Source organism: Syngnathus leptorhynchus, chromosome 8, assembly GCF_054491065.1.
Source record: "Syngnathus leptorhynchus isolate UIUO chromosome 8, UIUO_Slep, whole genome shotgun sequence".
In the NCBI taxonomy this organism is placed as follows: domain Eukaryota; kingdom Metazoa; phylum Chordata; class Actinopteri; order Syngnathiformes; family Syngnathidae; genus Syngnathus; species Syngnathus leptorhynchus.
This window is the reverse complement of record NC_141202.1, coordinates 13,296,945-13,320,506: the sequence shown is the minus strand read 5'-3', so window position 1 is coordinate 13,320,506 and position 23,562 is coordinate 13,296,945. Positions and strand designations below refer to the sequence as shown.

At 46.8% G+C, this 23,562-nt stretch overlaps 2 protein-coding genes across 3 annotated transcripts in view; one reads left to right on the top strand and one right to left on the bottom strand.

The window, feature by feature from the left end:
- Positions 1-951: 951 nt before the first annotated feature.
- g6fl (g6f-like) lies at positions 952-23,141 on the bottom strand. Its single transcript, XM_085918717.1, has 11 exons — positions 22,983-23,141; positions 13,857-14,076; positions 13,400-13,744; positions 12,693-12,959; positions 12,454-12,489; positions 11,481-11,807; positions 8,858-9,118; positions 1,863-1,979; positions 1,657-1,730; positions 1,485-1,511; positions 952-1,150 (listed from the first exon to the last, which is right to left on the bottom strand). Exons 2-11 carry the CDS (start codon positions 13,927-13,929, stop codon positions 1,103-1,105), a joined length of 1,575 nt encoding a protein of 524 aa, XP_085774843.1. The 5' UTR covers positions 13,930-14,076; positions 22,983-23,141; the 3' UTR covers positions 952-1,102.
- The window catches only part of LOC147053787 (nectin-2), a 69,146-nt gene continuing 67,985 nt past the window's right edge, over positions 22,402-23,562 (top strand). Inside the window, exon 1 of one of the 2 annotated variants that reach the window (XM_085918718.1) lies at positions 22,402-22,819. In XM_085918718.1, coding sequence (XP_085774844.1) covers positions 22,735-22,819 — 85 coding nt within the window. In that variant the 5' untranslated portion in view covers positions 22,402-22,734. The remainder of the gene's footprint in view (positions 22,820-23,562) is intronic. The other variant, XM_085918719.1, reaches the window with a different exon arrangement.

Here is a 23,562-nt window from a genome sequence, read left to right as displayed (position 1 = left end):
ACCACAGCACCGTCGATGGTCAGTGGCAGGTGTTGGGCGTGACCCTTCCAGAAGTCAACAACAATCTCCTAGGTCTTGCTGACGTTCAGCTTGAGGTTGTTGTCCCTGCACCACGTGGCCAGAAGGTCGACCTCCGACCTGTATTGAGTCTCGTCAAGCAGCCAACGTGGCCCAAAAGGCCAGCACGTTATGCAGCCAAGGGTGGAGGGGGGAGAGAGTTCAGGAGCTGCTGCCCCCATGACCTGACCTCGGCTAAGTGGAAGAAGATGGATGGATGCATATAATATATAAAGTATAATATAATAATAAATTACATTTTAATATACAATGAATTTAAATGGCTTGGTCTTTGTAGTGCCTGCACACAAATCAAGTGTAAAATAAAATGTACACACGCATCATTATGATTGTGTTTAATTATGAAGCAAAATTATTGCATGTCACATACATATTAAAACACAAGAACTGCTTTAAATTGTATGTGTGTGTGTGTGTGTGTGTGTGTGTGTGTGTGTGTGTGTGTGTAAAAGGGGGGTGCATACAATTTCTCCACCCAGTATATGTCTGTTTAAATAAATCCCCCTTTAATCACGACTAATGACATACAAGCAAATAAGCACCACTCTTGAGAACGTGTACATGCTTGCGTGCCATTTGCAAGCCTATCCAAGAGCCAATTATAAAATCCAGTTATTGTGCTGCTCATAAAAGACCCCCCACACACACACACACATACACACACACCTGCTGATGCACGCAGGCGAGCAGATGTGCCAGCAGCATGAGGGTGACGAGTGCATGGAGCTGATCAGTTCAAGTGCTGAAAAGGGGGCACAAAGACAAACTTGCTACACCACCCCCAAAGGTGTCTTTCACCTTTGGAGACGTACAAACACACACACGTGCAGAAAGCCCACGCAACGTGAACAACACAGGTGGCGAAGCGTTGCCTGTCAGCGCATGATGCCATATTGTGCCACGGTGTCAAAGTGCTTTTTAGTCTGTGTGAAAAAAATTCCAGGGCACACATGAAAAGCACATGCACGCACGCACGCATCCACACACACGCGCGTGCGCATGGTAATGTAATGCTTCTCTTTGCTTAGCGCTCCAGTTCCTTGTAGACATCCTCTTGTCTTGACTTTAAATACTGGAGGGCAGAAAATGGTGGGTAAAGGATGCCAAAATTAAAGCTTTATTAACTGCAAAGGAAATGCTTTAGGCAGAAGTGACAAAAGTGCTCACACTCGGTACTGAAGTACAAGTGCAGATACTTGGGTTAAAAATAAGAAATAATTGTCCATTACAGAACGATACAGTCACCGCACACGTTTGCAATTCACCTATCCGTTGAGTTACTTGAGCTAGTATGCTAGCTAATACTTTTGATCACATATCTCCTGTGATAAAGGGGAATGGCTGCATTTGAAGTCCTCAACACAAAAGCATTTCCCCCTCTTTCTGTCCGTTGCGCCATAACTCACCATATAGACCGACCCCTGCGGAAGAGCCTGTCGGGAAGGAGAGCAAAACAGCTTTAATGATCAACAGGAGAAATTGGAAGTAAAAGAGCAGTAAACAAAAAAATGGAGACCAAAACAAAAAACGAAAAAGAGGACAATTAGCCAGGAGGGGAAAATGGTCAAGTTTTATCACCTGTCTGACATCTTCAGGATTCTCGTAGATGTTCTCGGTCTCACCCGAGTGAACAGACAGAGACTGCTCAATACCTGCAGGCAGGCAGGCACGCGCATGCACACATGTATAGGAAGAGATGGGGTCAGATTCATCAGAACAACCCTGGAGGATGTTGCGATACGCATCCATCAGAGGAAAAGAATAAAAGACGGCCGCAGCCTCACCTTGACGGCAGTTGCGCTTCTGTCGCCATAGCAACACAGCCACAGTGGCAGCAACCAGGGGCACCAGAAGTAATAAAGCCAGGAGAAGGAGGTGCGACAAGGGCGCCATGGCGCTCTCTGCCGCAGAGAGAAAAATGAGAGAAAAAGTTCAATTTCTAGGAGTTGACAAGTTGTTGCTCTGCCAATGGCCAAGGCGACGGGCCGTGGACCACAATTTAACTCAATATTAAAGACACCTCGTCCCCATCCGCCCTCCAGACACGTTACATGTATTTTCATCATGCGGCTGTCACTCATACGTGCAACGGGCGCACGAGACGATGAAGGCGCTGTCAGACATCGATCTGACACGCACAAACACACACACGTTTGGTGATGTCACCAGGAAAGAAAAAAAAAACAGTATCCTAGAGTTGGCATCATGGCAAACTGTAGCAACCCCTCCTTTTATGACTTTCTTTCTTTGTCTTAAATTCTGCTAGCTTGATGCAAACAAATAGCATTGATGCTTTAATCAACCAATGTTTGAACAAAAGCAGTGCGGCAATACATGTAGACTGACAAAATAACTAATTGTACTCACGGGCATCTATTTTTTAGCCTTGATGTAAACAGCATCGGTGCTTTAATCAACCGATATTTGTCAGAGTCCGGGAGGTTTTCGCTCTTGTCCACAGGGGGGCAGCCGTGAGCAGAGTGGCAGAGGACCCACCACAGGTGTGGCCGATGAGGCTCGTTAGTGGGAAGCTTTTAAGGAGCTTGCTGCCAGCAACTCATCACCTGAGTGTCTGCCTATGTGATCTCCTCTTTGGCTATGCCTCTAGCAATTATTGATTCAACCCTACTTGTCTACGCTGCGTCTCTTGAGTCTCCGGTCTGCCCGTTCGATCTCAGACTTATTTCCACCAAACTCTCTGACTCTCTGTTGTTGCCTTCCAGTTCTTGGATTCCCCTCCACGGACCTCTGACCAGATCCACTCTGTTCTGACTGAGCTACACACATTCCACCATCGCAGCTCCAACTCCATACCCCTGGCTCAGACCCTCCAGGGCAATTGCTACCTTACTCCCTTCAATAAAGACTCCACATTCATCTGGTACTTCTGAGTTGGTTTCTGCATGTGGGTCAAACAAATCGCTAAAATTGTCAATATTTGAACACAAGCAGTGTGGGAATACACGCAGACCGACAATATAACTACGTTTTCTCACGGGCATCTAGTCTTTATCCTCTGCAAAAAACAATAATACTACTCGACTGACATTACAGCTTTTACAGAGTTGCTTGCAGTAGCTATGAAAGTCTTCTCCGTTTTGTGTCTCCATTATTATACTGTCCCCGGGTGGCCAAGTCGCACACACCAAAAAATGCTGCAATGAAATAACACCACTGAAAGTGTCCAGTACTTTTCGTTCTATTTGATTGGATTGTTACTCAATGCTTTGATGAAGTCTAATATTCAAGAGTGCTCGTTCCTCAATACAAGACACGTTACCAAAAAGCCACTGAATTTGTTCTGAGAAATATTGATGACTCGTTGCACCCCTTGAAAAAAAATCCACCTTGTACGTAATTATGCTCATGAATGTGCAATTTATGCAGGAGGTCCGTAACCTGGCAAAAGTGCGTTCCACTCAAGCGCCTCTGACAAATTTTACTTGTCAAAGAAAAGACCCACCAGCGCCCACCTGGCCCTGAGCCATCCAACTTCACATGGGCTGCGCGAGCGCTAATTGATCGGCGAGTATGTGGCGAGGCGTTGCTAATGGAAGGTGGCGCTGACCCGCGACTGTTCCCTGTGCCAGATTGAACATATGAATAATGCTAAGTGAGTGCAGAGCGCAGCCAAGCAGAAAGGCTTTGCGTCTCTCTCGCTTTACACCCTCATCCTCACCTTTATCATCCAGCAGGATGGCGGGGGGAGGGGGCGTTTGAGCGGCGAGGGGGGTGGCACACCGAAAAAGTTTGACTTCACGCAACCTTATATCATATGGCTTCCGAGGCAAATTATGCACACAGATGAAAAACAACAGCTGGGAAAGAAATTTGACATGCTGCTGGAAAAATGTTTTGTTCCTGCAACAAGAGTAGCATTGTTTGATTTAGACCCAAACTGCTAGGACATTTATGTTGGAAAAAAGTTTTGAGATTATTAATCTTGGCCTATTTCTTGCGGGTGACAAAAATGTGGCTTTTGAACCAGGGGTGCAGATTTATTCTACCTACCATATCAAGAAGCAGATTTGGGCTTATCCTGCCAACATCCTGCACTACATCCTGCACCACCTGCACCACCTGGACACCCCAGGAACGTACGCCAGGATCCTGTTAGTGGATTTCAGCTCGGCGTTCAACACCATCGCTCCTGACATCCTTCAACAGAAGCTCATCCAGCTCGCGGTGCCAGCCTCCACCTGTCATCGGATCACCAACTTCCTGACCAACAGGAGACAGCGTGTGAGGCTGGGGAGCATCACATCTGGCACCAGGACCACCAGTACTGGCGCCCCTCAGGGAGAGCCTCTCCCCACTGCTCTTCTCTCTCTACACCAACGATTTCTCCTCGGGTGACTCTCCTGTGAAGCTCCTGAAGTATGCAGACGACACGACTCTCATCGGACTGATCCGGGACGGTGATGAGACTGCGTACAGACAGGAGGTGGAGCGGCTGGTCCACTGGTGCAGCCAAAATCACCTGGAGCTGAACCCGCTCAAGACCGTGGAGATGACAGTGGATTTCAGGCGAGATCCTTCACCACTTTCACCCCTCACTATCCGCAGTAATACCATACTCTCCTCAGACACCTTCAAGTTCCTGGGTACCACAATCTCACGGGACCTGAAATGGACCGGCTACATAGACTCTGTCTGGAAGAAGGCCCAGCAGAGGTTGTACTTCCTGAGACTGCTCAAGAAGTTCAACCTGCCGCGGGAGCTGCTGAAGACCTTCTACACTGCCATCATCCAGTCTGTCCTCTGCACCTCCATAACTGTCTGGTTTGGATCGGCCTCCAAACAAGACAAGCACAGACTGCAACGGACAATCAGGACTGCAGAAAAGATCATTGGAATCAACCTCCCATCTGTCCAAGACTTGTACCTGTCCAGGACCAGGAAACGCGCAAGCAACATCTCTACAGACCCTTCTCACCCAGGTTACAGTCTGTTTGAACTACTCCCCTCCGGACGGCAATATAGAGCTCTGTACGCCAAAACCAGCAGACACAGAGACAGCTTCTTCCCCCAGGCTGTTGCTCTGATGAACTCACACCACTCTTAGAGTCTCAGAGTCATTGCTGTGCTATAACATCCTGCTCTCTACACCTTTTTGGATTGTCTACACTGTTTGCACTATGTGTCTTCTCTGCATCCATTGCAGCCTGGTCATCCTGGAAGTAGGACCCTCTCATCTGTGGTCTCTTCTCAAGGTTTCTCACTTCCCCTAGTTGGAGATTTGAGTTATTCCTTGCCCTCATGGGAGTTTAAGATCAGGGGATGGCTGAGAATATTGTCATTTGAGTGTTGTTAGTCACCTAAATGTTGAACAGAGACTGTGATGTAACAAAGTCAAATTCCTTGTTTGGCACGCTCAGACACGGCGAATAAATTCTTCTTGAATCTTGAATCTTGAACAAACCAACAAAAACCTCCAGGGCCCATGTAATAAAATAAATTATCGTTTTTCCATAAAAAACATAAAAAGGCGAGTGTTCTCCCAGCTGGCATCCCTAGATGCCTCCCCTCTGATAAAAACAGCTGCTCGGACGTCATGCCGCTCCACAAGTGTCCATTGCTTCCATGGCGGCTGTGTGAGTGATACGTTGAACAGGTCTAAATCGGGGGGGTTGGGGTGTCATTCCGCTGTCACCTCCTCCCGTTCGCGAGAAGCCACACATTAAGGCTGAATTATTGGAGGAGCTGTCCAAGGGTTCTGTTTCCTCATGTTTGCGTACCAACGTGAGAAGAAAAACACTAACCTTTACTATGTTGCATAAATATACCGTATTTTTTGGACTAAAAGTCAGATATAAGTCGCAGTGGAGTTGAAGTCGTTTTTGGGGTAAATTTATTTGACAAAATCCAACACCAAGTACAGACATTTTAACATTTCCCTGCAGCAGGCCATCGTCCCGTCATGCTTCAAGGCTGCCACCATCATACCTGTGCCGAAAAATCCTGCTCCTTCCTGCTTCAATGACTACCGCCCTGTGGCACTGACCCCCATCAGTCATGAAGTGCTTTGAGCGGCTTGTCTTGGCGCACGTCAGATCTGTTCTTCCCTCCACCGTTGACCCCTTCCAGTTTGCCTTCCGACCCAATCGGTCCCCTGAGGATGCCGTCTGCTCTGCCCTCCACTCTGCCCTCACCCACCTGGAGAACAGGGACTCGTATGTGAGATTGCTGTTTGTGGACTTCAGTTCTGCATTCAACACCATTGTTCCACAGAGTCTCATTTGCAAGCTCGACAAGCTGGGCCTCAGTACCTCCCTTTGCAACTGGCTGCTGGACTTCCTCTGTCAGAGGCCTCAAGTAGTCCATGTGGGCGACAATGTCTCCGGCAGCATCACGCTGAGCACGGGGGCCCCTCAAGGCTGCGTGCTCAGTCCGCTGCTCTTCACCCTGCTGACGCATGACTGCACTGCGACCTACAGCAGCAACCGCGTGCTGAAATATGCCGACGACACGACTGTGGTGGGTCTGATCACTGGTGGCGACGAGACTCACTACAGATCGGAAATCGATTTTTTGGCCGCATGGTGCAGGGACAACAACCTTCTGCTGAAGGTCAACAAGACCAAGAAGATTATCATCGACTTCCGGAAGGGTCACACCCACCACCTGCCACTGACCGTCGACGGTGCTGTGGTGGAGAGAGTGAGCAGCACTAGATTCCTGGGGGTGCACATTAGTGAGGACCTCTCCTGGACCACCAACGCTGCGTCGCTGGCGAAGAAAGCTCAGCGCCGCCTGTACTTTCTGCAGAAACTCAGGTGAGCAAGTGCTCCTCCCGCCATCATGACCTCATTCTACCGTGGCACCATTGAGAGCGTCCTCTCCAGTTGTATCGCTGTGTGGGGTGGTGGCTGCTCTGAGTACAACATGAAGGCCCTGCAGTGCATAGTGAACACTGCAAGTAAAATCATCGGGGCTCCACTCCCCTCCCTGAAGGATGTTTACGCCTCCCGTCTCACCCGCAAGGCGGCCGCGATTGTGTGTGATGTGAGTCATCCCGCTCACTCTTTGTTTGTACTTCTGCCCTCTAGGAGGAGGTACAGATGCTTGCGCTCCCGCACCACCAGACTCAGAAACAGCTTCGTACTCCAAGCTGTCCGCATCCTGAATTCCCTCCCACTTCCACCCTCTGCTGCATGACGTCCTGTTCTTTTGCGCTATGATCTGGCTGTCTGCTATTAGCACGCTTGCTCTATTTTGCTGCTCTTATTTGTCTATTTATTTATTTATTGTTTATTTATTTGGGTTATTTGCTTGTTACTTATTCGTTGCTCTTGTCTGTTCGTTTTTACTCTTTGTGCTATTTGATTGTGAGTGTTGTGTACTGTGTCTAGTCACCGTGGGACAGTGGGGAACGTAATTTCGATCTCTTTGTGTGCCTTTACATGTGAAGAAATTGACAATAAAGCGGACTTTGACTTTGAGACATGAACCAGCAAAAACAGGCTAAACGATACGGTATGCTAACGTGACATAAACACAAATGAGGAGCTGAAAACGGGCCTGACGTAACATTAACAGTGATTCAAATCACTATAACATAAATAATATGTTTATCAAACCATCTGTATCACTCCAAATCATTAAATCCATCGATCAAATTGTCCGTCCTTTATGTAAACAACGGCGCGTGTGCGGTGCTGACGTCGGACTCGTCGTCAGTTGCAGTTCAAATTATTCCACAGGCCCATATAACAATATATAAACTATATTTCAAATAACAATAATATAAAGAACAATTTTATCGAACCATCCGTGTCACTCCAAATCATTAAATCCATCGGAATCTTCGTCTTGCGTCACTTAAAAAAATAAATAAATAAACAGGTGTTGACGTCAGACTAGATATATCAAATAAATAACAAGTTTAACGAACCATCTGTGTCACTCCAAATCATTAAATCCATCGGAATCGTCATCCGCTGTTCACAAAAAAAAATAAAAACGTCAGCCTCGTTGTCAGTTGCGGCTCCAATTATTCCACAGATCTACATATATAACTATATTGTAGCGTTACCAAAATACCAGGCGATACGTGGATTTTGTAATCGGCTCTTTATTTTACAAAACAAGAGTTCAACATATGAGCCAACACAGTACTACAAGCAAGCACCCTGGATCACCCCCAACCCCTCCTGCTGCCTTCACAGCCTTGCTAGACAATCGGAAACTGCTGAAATCTAACAACATAGACGTTGCAACTCTAAATAAACTATATATCAAATAACTATAACAAAACAAGTTTATCAAACCATCTGTCACTCCAAATCATAAAATCTCTTGACTCCGGAAGTCATTGTCAGTGAGGCTCCAATTATTCCACAGCCATAGTGAGCCCTTATGCGGTTGAAAGTGAAAATAACGTGAAACGATCAACTATACTAGTAAGTCAGTAATGTGTTAATGATCAAGTAAAGATTTGTGAATAATTACACATATAAGTCACTCCTGAGGATAAGTCGCCCCCCCCCCCCACCCAAACTATGAAAAAAAATTTGTCTTATTAGACTTATAGTCCGGAAAATACGGTAGTTACGATTTTGACCAAAAAGAAACGGTCACATTAACTGCAAGGGGGGGGGGCTCTGTTTGAGTGATTTAGATCACCTGACAACTTCGCTAAGGATAAACACACCTGATGAATTTGGTGCACATATAGATCAAGGTCAAAGAGTTAATACCAGAAACTCTTTATTCTCTTACGTTCGACTTGCGCGCTGTAAACATGTTTTTGTACTTCACATTTTCTCAGGTGGGTTACCTTGTAGCTTGACGCTGTGCACGGCGCTGATAGTCTGGCCGTTTTTTAGCCGTAAGATGCACGTGTAGTTGCCGGCCGTGTCCGAAGTGACGGGTAAGGGCAGATCGGTGGAGATTTTGCCGAGGAAAGATGGACCCCCGCCTTTCCTCATGGCCAGCCGCTGACTCTTATTTTGGTACTCCCACTTGGCCTCTTGGACTTGGGAAACCTCGCTGTATAGGCACTCTAACTGCAGCTTGGAACCCAAAGGCCGGCCCATCACTGCACAGAAACCAAGTTAGTGAGGGCGCACTCCTCTCTCAGCACGGCAATAATATTAGATGTTTGTTAAAGAGAATAAAGAATTTATGAAGGTTATATTGCAAGTTGGGTCACTCTTTTCTCAAGGCACATCGCTGTTATTTGTTTGACACGGTGGCTGACCGAATGGACGGATGAACAAACAGCTAGAAATAGGGAGACGAAATGAGTCCGCGAGAACGTCAGACGAGGAGGTGAGACAAAGGAGCGAGGCGGGATGAGAAAGTGACTTAATGGCTGGCGTGATTGTGGAAAAGGCCAGGGACAGATGATGAGTGATGGGCTACAGGGGCGGCTACGTGAGATGCGAACAAAAAAATCCACCTCGGAGCCCCATCCACGGAGAGGTCACAATAATATATATTCATTAAAGTGATTTGCTGCTAATGCTTCACTTGACTGTGACTGATGCTTAGTGTCTCATCAAAGCGAAATGAGACTCCATCTGGGCGTAATCAAGCTACCCGGAGCCCCCCCTCCCAAACCTCCCATGGCGTCACATGGAAAAGACACACATTTAAGCATTGATTAGTATGATTAGCACAGGCCACCTTCAGCCTCCGTGGGAGGCCGACAGGTATAATCATACATAATGATACACAAAATGAGGTGGGGTAAAAATATATGCGTCACATGACTGCTGTATGGGACCAGGGGCGGGTTGGGGGGGGGCGCAAACATGTAACAGTGACGGATTGGTTTGTCATATCTCGGCAGCGGTGATGGATGCCGCTGGGGACTGTGATTAGTAAACTGTTCCAAGGCCGCCATCACCGCGACATTACCTATCCTTTCTCTTTATGACAATATGTATGTTTTCTCTTTACGCTATTGTGTCTGTGTGGCTCTTGTAAGGCGTAAAATAAGCCCCGTTGGTGGCATTCAAAAGATTAGGGCCACCTCAAATAGAACAACAACAATTGGATGGAAGACTTGGTGTTCTCATTGTTGGAACACTCAATAGTTTTTTTTTTTTTTTTTTTTTAAACCAAATCACCAGCAGGGAAATATTCAATTAAGAATAAACTGTTGTTTGTTACAAATAAGCAACATTTGTAAACTAGTTGTTGACTACATGACGTATTCACATTCAGTTTGAGAATCGGAGTGGTGTGTTTTCTTTTCTCTTATATGGGGAAGAGCCCATATGGTGTCTCAGCCAAAAGCAAGCATATCACGTAAAACTTGTCATATCACCGAGGAGTGTTTCCACAGAATGAGAAAGGAACAATTTCTGCTTTTAATTCACTTTTATTGTGGCTACGTGGTCGCTCAAAACAGCTGCAGCGGATGTGCCAGAATTACAACAATGTTGCCAGGTCACCGCTTGAATTGCGAAGAAGTGCAATGCTTAACGTGTTTTAACCTTAAAACACTCAAAACTCCATATGATGGCACACTGCGGCCTGCTCCTTTCTGACTGTTGTTGGTGCAATGCCATGTAACGCCACGGGGAAACGTCACGAAGGGCTAACCAATAGCATCGCGACGGCTGTATTGGAGCGCTTGAAGCGATGGCTATTTGATCTCAAACGTGCGCAGCAACACGCGTAGACTGACAACATGACAATACTCACAGGCATATATTTTGGTCGGTCCTGTTTGACCTTTTCAGGTCAACTTGGCTAGGCCGCGGGAACCTGTGACCTCACTGAGGACAAGTGCGATACAAAATTCACCTTTGGTTGAATGTTGAAGTGTTTTTTTTTAATGGAGAAGAAAATATCAAAGGGTTGGGAGTGTAACAACGACTTGACATATCACATATAACATTAGATGTCTGCCTCTAAAGCTGACTAAATCCTCTCATCTAACTCTCAGCGGAGACGTAATGAGATGCCTTTTCTTCCAAAATGTCAGAGCATTCCACTGAACAAGCTTTGGACAAGTAGCAAATACCAGGGGGAAAATACATGATGAAACGGGGCTGCTCAAAAAATAATGAATACACACGAGCTTTCATTTGGGGCCAGCCTTCCCGGCGCAGCGCGGAAATGAATCGTGAGATGCGGCCTTCGCACTCATTGGACCTCCCCCCAGCCAAGCGGGGTATTTGGACCTTTGCACCACCGCCGGTTCCATAAATCATTATCCTCCACTTATGAAAGAATGATGCCGATCAGCTCGCTGCAGTGGCCTGACAAATTGTTGCAAATCATTCAGAGAGATTGTCTTCTGTTCATTTCTACTAGTTGTTGACTACATTAGTATTTATGATGTTAAATGGAAACAAAGTAATATTTCTTTTCCCGGATATAAAGCACCTCTGCACAATAGCATCCTTAATTTATATACCTGCCCCCCCCCCCCCCTCTTACTTTACCTTTTAACACGCTCAGCAAGGTCCTCTGGCTGAAAATATGGTCGTTGACAAGCACGTCACAGACGTAAAGGCCGCCGCCTTTGAGCCCCGGCGTGCGGACAAAAGAGAAGCTTCCGCTGTCGGCATTGTAGGGGGAGTCGGCCAGCTGGAGCTTGTGGCTTTCTGCCATGTTCAGCGTGGTGCCCCTCCAGCGATCGTGTTGATACACCAACTTTCTCTCGTTTGAATTGGGGCCTTGCCAGTAGAGGGAGACGCAGTCCCCTTGCACGCTGGGACAGGTCAGGGGGAAGGATGTCCTGGCTTGAGTGGCGGTGAAGATGGGTGGGCCTGCAGGGGTGACAATAGCAGAAGAGTGTAATGGCCTTGCATCATCCTTTTAATCTTCTTTTGGATCTCATTGTTGGAACAGAATCACTTTAAAAGACAATGCTGAATTCCATTCTAATCAAGTGAACTTCAGTTGAACCTGAAGAACTCGCAATCTAAGAGTCACGCTACTAAAGGCGGCCAAAATAGAATTAGCTTAGCATTAAAAAGAGTGTGCTATCTGCCAATTTATATGCACAGCTGTTGCTTACCAAAACAGATTGGAACATCGTATCTTTTTTTTTTTTTTGACAAACACTCTCTGGAATCCACTCGCAAAGGACTTAGCAAAATGAAGCGCGCAAATATTTTTAGCCATAAAAAAGTACTTCAATTTAATAAAAAAATAAATAAAAAAATAAAAACTCATCTCCGACCCCTCCCCCGAATTAAATTGAGGCGCCACTGCATTAAAAATTCAAACAGTGGAACAAGGTTCCGTAACCGATTGTATTCGACCTTGGAGGTTCCCGGAGGAAGACGAAGAACAGATGGGAGCGCAGATGGGCTAAAACATCCGCGCCACAATGGAGTTGATGTCTTGTTGCATTCTGCTCCGTCTGATTAGCCAAATGCTGACACTAGACTTCCTGCAGGCGTCACTCACCATGTTGCACCCTGGTGAAGGAGGCCATGCTGACAGCTGCGCAGAAAGACGGAGCAAAAAGGCCAAAGAATCCATCAGACACGCGAGCGTCAGACCTTTCTGTCAAGATCTACGGCCCAGTTTGGAATCTTGAAATTGCGCCATAAAATAAATACACCCAAGAGCGGTATAGCCCAGAGAAGGCTTCAATCAATAACAGGCTTTCGAGTTCACTCGTCACGTTTGGCTTCTCCCCTCACCGTCGATGGCGATGCTCACGGGAAAGGTGAAGGCGGTGTCGTTGGCGCTCCTCGCGGGGTGAACCGTGCACACGTAGAGGCCAGCGTCGTCGAGCGTGACCCGGGGGACTTTGGTCACAAATCCGGCGATGGGCTTGAACGCTGTCTTTAAGGAGCTGCCGGCCGGGGACTGCCAGGAGATCCGCTCACAGGCCGACTCTGGAGTGACTTTGGCGATCAGGCGCAGAATGCTATTCCGAGGGACAGGCGAGGCAGGGATGCTGCTTACTGCAGGGAGCAAGCCACACTTGTTTTGCCAACTTTCTCACCTTGGAGCCAATCGGGCTTCAAATTCTAGACAGAGAATGTAACATCCGTCCCATCTACCCTACTTGTGAGATGTCTGTCATTGGAGCGGTAATGTAGTTTAACAGGAAAATAGTGAAAGGTAACTAAACTACTGAGCTCTTATCAAGTGACGCACAGTTGGTGGGAACCACTCTTTATTTCGCTTGGGTGTGTGCGTGATGCGCAAGTTGAGCCAGTCACTCAGTTTGGCTCTGTACAAGTTGATTACGGCAGCATGTTAGGAGGAGTCATGTGTGCAGCAGCTATTTGCGCCCAAACATCCAAGACCCCAAATTGTGGAAAAGTGGCAAGGACTTGTGGCAACACAAAAGCACAAATAAATAAGCTCAAAACAATAGAAGAAGAATATATTGTCCTACTAGTGATGATGGCTAAAAGGATGATCTTCTCCTTGATGGTCTCGCCTCGCTGTTCGACTAAGCACATGTAGAGGCCGGCGTCCCGCATGGCAGGTTGAAGGAGCAGCGAGAAATTGCCCGTGAGTGCAAAGTCGGGGTCAGCCAGGCGCGTGGAAGGCTTGGAGGCGCTGCCAGAGAACTCGTCGCGCTCACTGGCCGAGAGCAGCAGTTTCCAGTCATCTGCACCGAGGGGCTTGGCCATCCAGTTGATGTTCACGACGGGCCTCACTTGTGTATGGATGCACTCCAAGATGGTGGCTCGCTGCTCCCTTTCCACCATAATTTCATCCCAGTCGCCATCGGGGCCTGCAAACAGTCGGCGCCTGCACGTGAAAGCGCACAATTCCTCCCAGCTGCAGACACGGGCTGACGGCCAACGTCGCAACATGTGGACAATTTCTCGGGAAAGCTTGACTACCTGTGGCGTCGGCAAAGTAGCGACACTCCAAAGTGGCGACGAGCAGAAGATTGGTGATGAAAAAACACGCCATTGCATGTTTGAAGCAAAGAATAGCGTCAGTGGATTAAATCAGCATTTTTGGAATGGGGGGGTGGGCGTCTTGCCACTAGACAGGATACACGTAGCACACCCTCTGACAGGAAACGCTGTGCGAAAGCCTGATAGACGTAACTCGGTCCTTGGGCAAGGGAGAATGAACTTTTTTATTTTTACTGACAAAAATTCAGTTGGTTTAAATGCTCCCATTTGGGATGCATGTGTTGCAATGTTTCGAGTCTTGCATTTAAAGTTCACAATTTAGTTCACAGTAAGTACAACAAGAACACAGTGAATGACTTTATTTCAAATGAAACATCAGATTCTCATTTGAGGAACGCGCCTTACAATAAATGTGTCTTCTTTTTGGGAGATGAGGAACATGAAGAGTGCAACACTGAACAGTTTCATTCATACACAGTACTGTATTAGATCATAGTATTTTGGCACAGTACATTTCTCTGTGCAAAAATGCTGCTTTTGAATGGTAAAAATGATTCTTGTTTTTCCTTCTGAGATCTGTTCGGCGCCTATTCTAGTGGGATTCGGTACTGTGGACCACAGTCATGAAAAATCACCCTAGAAGGTAAACATAAGAATACTAAATGGTTTGATTTTGGCGTGTTTAATAAAGTGGGACGATGTCAAAGCGGCAATTGCATCCTTTGATTTTTCCGTGTTGAAGGAAAAAGTTTGGACACACCTGCCCTGGGTTTTAACATGCAGTGCTCGTCATCTTTTTACACTTGTGTTTGGGAAATTCCTACTAAAACGACTCCCCTCTGCATGAAACTCGGAATATAAAAGGCGGGAATTGAGAGAGATGAAGCGCGAGAGTTTTGGGTGAGCGTGGGTGCACACCAAGTTGCCACCAACCCCTGGGCGCCAAGATTAAAGACATTTATGGGATGTCTTTTACATTCCATAAATGTCTTTAATTAAGTTAAAGGTATTATCAGCTCCCCTGAGCACTACTTTTCCATAATTACCATCGGGCGTAAGGAGGGGGGGGGGGGTGAGTAGGCGATACGGAAGGAAGGAGAGGGACAATCTTATTGTGGGAGGCTAATGAGAGCCAAAGAGAAAGGCGAGGAGAAGACGTGCATGTGCGTCTCCTCATTTGTGGTAAATAATGCCCGTGAGCTTGAAATCCGCCGCCAGTTAGTATAGTATCGGTTAACCACGCGCCTCATTATCATCCGCCGGACCGGAGAGCCCGCCCGGGGACTGCCTGGATGGCAGAGGCGCGAAGTAATGTTGGCTCCTGAGTGAACAATTCGTTGAAAAGAACAAATCTTTTCAGTGAACGAGAGTGAACGAATCACTTCCGAAAGTGATTTGTTCTTTTTTCAGTTCATATAACTTCAACAAGTAGTTGCGCATATGAAGCTGGTGTCACCTCGCCGTAAAACAAAACGAAGAAGAAAATGACGTAACTTCCCGTTCACGAACAAGTCGTGAATTGCATTTCCCGTTCACCAACGAACGAATCTGTGAGGGACTCCCAGACCTCCCTCCCCAGCCACTTCATCCAGCTCATCCCGGGGGATCCCAAGGCGTTCCCAGGCCAGCTGAGAGACAGTCTCTCCAGCGAGTCCTGGGTCGTGCCCGGGGTCTCCTACTGGTGGGACATGCCCGGAACACCTCTCCAGGGAGGCGTCCAGGAGGCATCCTGATGAGATGCCCAAGCCACCTCATATGGCTCCTCTCAACGTGGAGGAGCAGCGGCTCTACTCCGAGTCTCTCCCGGATGACCGAGCTTCTCACCCTATCTCTAAGGGAGAGCCCGGACACCCTGCGGAGGAAACTCATTTCGGCCGTTTGTATCCTGGATCTCGTTCTTTCGGTCACGACCCATAGCTCGTGACCATAGGTGAGGGTAGGAGCGTAGATTGACCGGTAAATCGAGAGCTTGGCCATTTGGCTCAGCTCTCTCTTCACCACGACGGACCGGTACAGAGTCCGCATTACTGCCGACGCTGCACCGATCCGCCTGTCGATCTCGCGCTCCATCCTGCCCTCACTCGTGAAAAAGACCCCAAGATACTTGAACTCCTCCACTTGGGGCAGGATCTCATCCCCGATCCGGAGAGGGCATTCCACCCTTTTCCGACCGAGGACCATGGACTCGGATTTGGAGGTGCTGACCCTCATCCCGACCGCTTCACACTCGGCTGCGAACCGCTCCAGTGAGAGCTGGAGATCGCGAACTGAAGAAGCCAACAGCACCACGTCATCTGCAAAAAGCAGTGACGCGATGCTGAGTTCCCCAAACCGGACCCCCTCAACGCCTCGGCTGCGCCTAGAAATTCTGTCCATAAAAATTATGAACAGAATCGGTGACAAAGGGCAGCCTTGGCGGAGTCCAACCCTCACTGGGAACGAATCCGACTTACTGCCGGAAATGCGGACCAAACTCTGGCATCGGTGATACAGGGACCGAACCGCCCTTATCAGTTGGCTCGGCACCCCGTACTCCCGAAGCACCCTCCAGAGAACCTCCCGAGGGACACGGTCGAACGCCTTCTCCAAGTCCACAAAACACATGTGGACTGATTGGGCGAACTCCCATGCACCCTCGAGGATCCTGCCGAGGGTGTAGAGCTGGTCCACTGTTCCACGGCCAGGACAAAAGCCACACTGCTCCTCCTGAATCCGAGGTTCGACGTCCCGATGGATCCTCCTCTCCAGCACCCATATATTTTATTCCTCATAAGGGGTCTTCTGAGCTGTGCTTTGTCTGGCCCCTCACCTACGACCCTTCTGCCATGGGTGACCCTACCAGGGGCATGAAGCCCCAGACAACATGGCTCCTAGGATCATAGGGGCACGCAAACCCCTCCACCACGATAAGGTGACGACTCACGGAGGGGCAAACACAAACACATTTGGTATATTAACACCATCAACTACAAGCCAACAAATACAAAATTAATACATCAATGTCGGCATAACGTGTGTGGGCTGGCAATGGCATAGCAGCAATGCTGTCACTCACTCACTCACTCACTCACTCACTCACTCACTCACTCACTCACTCACTCACTCACTCACTCACTCACTCACTCACTCGTGAAGACCAATCAGCAGCGCCAGCAAGCGTTAGATGGAGGCGGGACCTTACGAGTCAGTGACGTAACTTCCCGTTCGCGAACGAGTCGTGGATTGCATTTCCCGTTCATCAACGAACGAATCAGTGAGTGAACAAATCAGTGAGTGATTTTCATTTCCGGTTCATCGCGAGAACGGATCAGCGAGGGAACGAATCCTGACTTTCCCGTTCGGGAACGAGTCAATGGGTGAACTGCCTTCCCGTGCATCAACGGATCAGTCAGTGTACGTGTTGCGTCTCCTTGCGTGAAGTATGTAAGCAAGAATGTAGATTTACAATTTACTTATAGTAGGTTTTATATAACGTGTATGCATATATATGCCTAGATACTGTTTTCCAATATATCGACTGCAGTTTCACATTAGATTGCTTGTTTGAGATGTACTTTTATTATTATTATTATTGTTTTTATTATTATTATTATTATTATTGTCATTATTATTATAATTTTAATAAACATTTATGTTATAAATGGTCTGGTGTTATAGTCCATCCATCCATCCATCCATCCATCCATCCATTTTCTGAACCGCTTTGTCCCCACGGGGGTCGCGGGCGTGCTGGAGTCTATCCCAGCCGTCATCGGGGAGTAGGCGGGGGACACCCTGAATTAGTTGCCAGCCAATCGCAGGGCACACAGAGACAAACAATCATGCGCACTCGCACTCATACCTAGGGACAATTTAGAGTCTTCAATCGGCCTACCAAGCATGTTTTGGGGATGTGGGAGGAAACCGGAGTGCCCGCAGAAAACCCACGCGGACTCGGGGAGAACATGCAAACTCCACACAGGGAGGGCCGGAGGTGGAATCGAACCCGCACTCTCCTAACTGTGAGGCGGACGTGCGGACCCAGTGCCCCACCGAGCCACCCGGTGTTTTATTCCTTGTTTTTATATTTGCCAAACAAAACATAAAAATCAGACATTTGGTTAACTGCTTTATATGACAATATGTATACGTGTTTTACGTTGTTCTATGAGTTCGTTTCTCCAAAATTAACAAATGTCGGCATAACGTTTTTTTTCCAACCTTTTATTTAAACATAAACACATTTGGTATCTTGACACCATCAACTACAAGCCAACAAATCAATGTCGGCAGAACGTGTGTCGGCTGGAAATGGAATAGCGGCAATGCTGTCTGTCACTCATTCGTGAATCTTCACGAACGACCAATCAGCAGCGAGTGACAGATGGAGGAGGCTTTACGAGTCAGTGACGTAATTTCCCGTTCACAAACGTGTCAGTGACGCAACTTCCCGTCCGCGACCAGGTGAGAGACTGTTGCCAACGGATCAGTTGTATTATTGTTGTATTGTTGTATTATAGAAAAAAATTGTTAATTACCCGAGCTTATTATTATTATTGTTATATATGTGTAGTTGGGGGGGTAGTGTAGTTGTATTGTTTGATGGGTATGGGTTATTTCCACGGGATGTAAAAAATAAAAATAAAAAAAATTAAAAAGAAGAGAAATTAGATCAGTCGGGGGGGGGAGACGATTCGTTGAACGATTCGTTTGAACAAATCTTTTGAGTGAACTGATTCTAAAGATTTAGTTCACCTAAAAGAACTGGAATTTCCATCACTAGCGCGAAGTACGAGCGAGAAGTACGAGCGAGCAAGAAAAACACAGGGAGAGTGGGAGGAGGGGTCTCTCGGAAATTGGGCCGCAAATGCAAACGATCAGAGGGAGTCAAGGGTGTGAGATGGCCAGAAAAGAAATAGGCTGTGCGTCAAGTAGGATCTCGAAGGAATTGAAAAAAAAAAAGGGGCGTGTGAAAAGTGGATTTGCTGTGAGGATGAACAATGGATGAAAGAAGAATAAACACAGCGGGGGTAGTTGCACAAACCGACCGTTCTCCCCGCCGTCGTGCATGACGTCACCCAACTGCAAATTCTTTAGGGCTTCAGCACCATTCATTCAGTGCACAATGATGTCTTCCACCAGGTTCCTTTCTTGTCTTATGGGAAAACAATGTGAAAATGTGTCTGCTCTTGTTGTCTATCTCAGAGTGAGAATTAAACTTTACAACATGGGTAGGCAACTCCCGTCCTCCAGGGCTAGTGTTCTGCATGTTTTCTGTTTGTCTGTTGCAACACACCTGATTCAAAGAGTCAGGTAATTAGCAAGAGCTACAGAAGCTGGATAACGATCCTGATCATTTGAATCAGGTATATTGCAACAGGGAGACATACCAACCATACAGGACACTGGCCCTCAAAAACCATTGCCTACCCATGCTTTCTAGTCTTAAGTATCATCTCAAGGTCATCTGTGGCACTATGACAACAAACATGCTAGAACAGGGGTAGGCAAACCTTTTCACTGGCGGGCCAAATTTGGTTCTAAATTTTGACCGGGAGGCTGAACCAGGAGCAGATGGATGTAGTGTTTGTGTGAAGTAATAGAAATGACATGTAAAGGTCATTCATTGCATAAAAGGTTTGTACTTTTAGTAGGTAGCAAAGCATGGATATTCAAAAAAAGCTTTTTGAAAACAAATGCATTTATTAACAGCATTAAAAAAATATTTCACCCAAAAACTACTATCAGTGATTCTCATTAAATACGACACTGTTATTATGAATAATAGTGTCCATCACTTCAGCGCTTGCAGATTTATGAAATATGTTTATCTAATGAGGCGAAATCTGATCAAACGGCAAACATTGTGACAAAATACATTATCTTGAAGAATCAGTGAAAGAATACATCTAAATAAAGTAATAAAGAAATCAATAGTCTTGTTGGTCTCCCTTTTTTGCTAGTGCATCATGGTCTGGAGTAAAATTTGTTGTAGTAATTCTTAGGATAGAGCCGAGGTGTCAGTCCATTAACCTAGATCTGTGACGGGCTTTGGTGACCTTCATGTGGCTGAACGTCTGCTCACACACGTCGACCGAGCCAAACTGTCCACTCCTTTTTGAACACTCAGCCCTCAGTGTCCGCCTTTCTTTTCCTTGGGCCACTCATTTTAATGGAAGGATACCAGGAGAAGGTTTGTGGGTGACTTTAGTGTAAAACTGTATCTGAAAGCTCAGCGGGCGAATAACGAGAATGCTGATGTCACAGCCCACACTCGAAATTCGGCACTGATAGAAATAGAGTGCCTCGGGTCCGTACTACTGAGTATGTACACGCACGTGTGAGTGTGCTCTGAGCTTTCTGACACGGCTTCCGGGAGTAAATGTGCGGATGGGCGTTTCCCCATCTACTGGAGAAATGCAGTCATTGCAGGGAAAATGCCCCCCAAAATGTTTAATAATACAATCTATTCAAGTTTGGCCGGCCCGATTAAACGGTCCAGTGGGCCAGATGTGCCCCACGGGCCATAGTTTGCCCATGTCTGTGTGCTAGAAAATGAATGGATGAGTTGTTGGCACGGAACGGCGTCTTGATTCTGCAGTATTTGAATGACTTTTCTTCAAGTCCATAAGCATGCAAATGAATAGCAGCAGTTATGGGAGGGGGGTTCACTGCCCTGCAGGGGTACCTTCACCGAGCACACAAAGCAAATTTCAAACAATAATAATGCGGCTCGAAAAGACTCCGCTGGCATTTAAAATTGCCAGCGCCTCGAGTTGCTTGGCCTAGCAGCCAAAGCAAAATGAAACCTCTGTAAAAGTAGAAGGAAGGCCATAATGGAAGCTCATTTGTTATTATGCCCCGCATGCTATTGCCTGATGTATCGTCGCCTTCGCAAGTCGCACCCCATCAAATATGTTGAATAGGATGTTGACACTCAAATGGAGGCCAGATGAACAAAGTAGGTTTTCAACCGCATAACTTCCAAACATGTCATGATGCTGGACACATGATACGAAAACGAGATAATGCCTTGGCTGTTCTAGTGCATTCTTCTGTTCAGAACAAAATAGAACAAAATTGGAGTATGTTCGCAAAGAGAAAGAAATGTATATGTGTGTGTGTGTGTGTGTGGGGGGGGGGGGTAGTCAAACGACGCTGCAAATAGACGCGGAGCTTCTCATATGTCATATTGTTTGTTTGTTTGTTAGCTGCAGTTTCATATTTACATATTTGAAGACTATAATGGAAGAATTTTTACAACAAAACTTGGATGGCCATCTCCTGCAACGTATCGTGACAGGAAGAGCAATTAAATGCCCGTCCACTAGATTGCAGGAAAGTGCATCGGCACCTGATGCCATTCATTGCACAACATAGTTGTGTTCAACTAAACAGAACCCGATTTCAAGAAGGAAATGGACCTGAGGGTACTTTTACAGATTGGTAGTCACCAAAGGAACCACTCAGACTTGTTGGTGAGGCTCATTTACAATTTATGCCAGCATGCTAGCTTCTATGCCACATCTACCATGGTGACCCAAGTTAAGGCATTTTACTATTCACTATTGATTTAATCATTATCTCCTGAATTAATCAGTCAGTCCATCAATGATCACTTTAACTATGTGGCCGACGTGCCGTCTTCCTTGGAGGCAATTTGCCTCACGTAACGTCTCACTTGTTTTTTTTTTTTGGTATTGGGGCGACTGACACTTCACAAAGCAAAGGCAGCTAATATCATTTGAGTCTTGTTTTCTCAATGGCGTGTCACCTCGGTCATTTGACATGAGATGATTTGTTTACTTGTTTGTTTATTTTATTAGATGAGTCTTCTCGATTGCGGCGATGGGGTAAATGACAAGACGAGGAGGTGAAGACAAAACATGTCTCTTGACTCCCTACACAAAAGTGACTGTTTACCCAACAAGGTAGTCTATTTCAAACTGTTCATGTTTTTCATCCGTTTGAACACGGAAACATGTCAATTCCTTCCCCTCCCTAGTTAAAGCTGCTCAATTTTTCTATTTTCCAAATTGGAGCCCTTTGCATTCATCAACACCCAAAAAGGTTGCTCGTTGTTTCAAAGAGGTTGCTGAGTCACTCGACTCCGTTGGACATGAAATCATCATTACTTGAGTCCTGTGAGATTTTTCCACTCTAAATGATGTATGTGTCTTGTCTCTGCCAAGCCTGAGAGATTTATTTTGCACACAAAGCACCAGGGGGCGCTAAAAGCCTCCACACCGACTCCCATGCATTGCGCAATCATTGAACTGGTGGCACTTTCTGGATTTACTCTTGGATTCTTGCATACATTCAATCAAAATCAAAATCATTTCTACAAATTCACTTCTTCAAATCTTATTTTTGGATACACTGGGTGGATCGTTAGTGCAAGTGCAGCAAACAACGTCTCCAAGGTGTGTTTTCTTTCGCCCCAGGCTCATAGGATGGATTTAAGTGCTTTGGGCTATTGCAACAAGTTGTACACAAAACACTCCCACGTAAATGAAGCAAATCTCAAACCGGGACTTGAGGTTGGGAAGGTTATGGGGGGCGGGAGTGACACCTCCTCCACCGGATGACGTCAACCGATTCTCTCGGACGAAGGGATTATTTGTTGGAGCGCAAGCAGCGTAGTAATGCACGCTCACGGTCGGTAGTCGAAAGTGAGTCAACCCGCCGGGAGTCAAAGAGGAGAATCGTATATCTGTGTGCTATCACGGAATTCAACTGAACACGCTGCAGCCTGTAGGCGACTTTTTGAAGGCGAGATTATACCCCACGTCGGACGTTTTTTTTTCTTTAATCACCACTCGTCTCCCTTCCCACTGAAAAGAACCTGCTGTCGCCCCTGGAACATTTCGGAGCGACCATGGCCGGAGAAGACCCCCTTGCGAGTCGACAAGACTGCATCAAAGCGCTGCTTTTACTTCTCGCGTCGACACTTTTACCGCACGGTAAGGGAAATTCCCAACTATTGTTTTGTCCATTAGCAGTTTCAATAACGCCTGGACCACCTGTCACGGCGGTGAGACGACGCGGAAGTCCGACTTGGTTGCCCTTACACAGCCCTTTTTAGGATCTAAACATAGGTTGGAATATGAATGAAGACGACTTTACTTAGCTGGCGTGCTTGTGAATTTCGTATTCTCGTCGCGTTTTCAATCTCGTTTCGGTCACTTGAGCCCGAGTTTCGGTGAGTGACGTAGTGGCTGTTTTAAGGTGTGGCTCCGCAGGGCTGCAAGGTGTCTGCTTGCAGGTGATTGACAGCTGCGTCCGCTCATGACACGGACGGACACGCGCGTACGCGCACGCACACGCACGCGCACGCACACGCGCACGCGCACGCACGCGCACGCACGCGCACGCACACGCACGCACCTTTAAGACCTTGTTGCCTTGTCCCGAAACCACTCGTTTCCCATTGCCATGCTTACTTTTTTACCCGGCACACATGAACCTCTATTGGTTCCACTTGACTTACTGACCCTGCAAACGTGCTCTTAATGTACTCGAAAGAATAGCAAAGTGGGAGGCAATTTGTTCTTTATTTGCTTAGGTCCAACTTTTTCCCACTCCTTTTTTCTCTCATAACATTCTGAGTCTTGTTGCGTGTTGTGCGGGATGTCCGTTGTTGAGCCAGGAAAGCAAAGGTGTGGAGTTAATTCTTTATTGGCAAGATCTTGGGTTGTTGGGATCT

Excerpts from the sequence above, each read along its gene's own strand:
- g6fl (XM_085918717.1), bottom strand. The coding sequence starts at position 13,929 with ATGGCGTGTTTTTTCATCACCAATCTTCTGCTCGTCGCCACTTTGGAG. Across the intron at positions 13,745-13,856 it reads CTACTTTGCCGACGCCACAG|GCCCCGATGGCGACTGGGAT; the intron begins GTAGTCAAGCTT and ends GACTGTTTGCAG. Across the intron at positions 1,980-8,857 it reads GCACAGCGTCAAGCTACAAG|AGAGCGCCATGGCGCCCTTG; the intron begins GTAACCCACCTG and ends TCTCTGCGGCAG.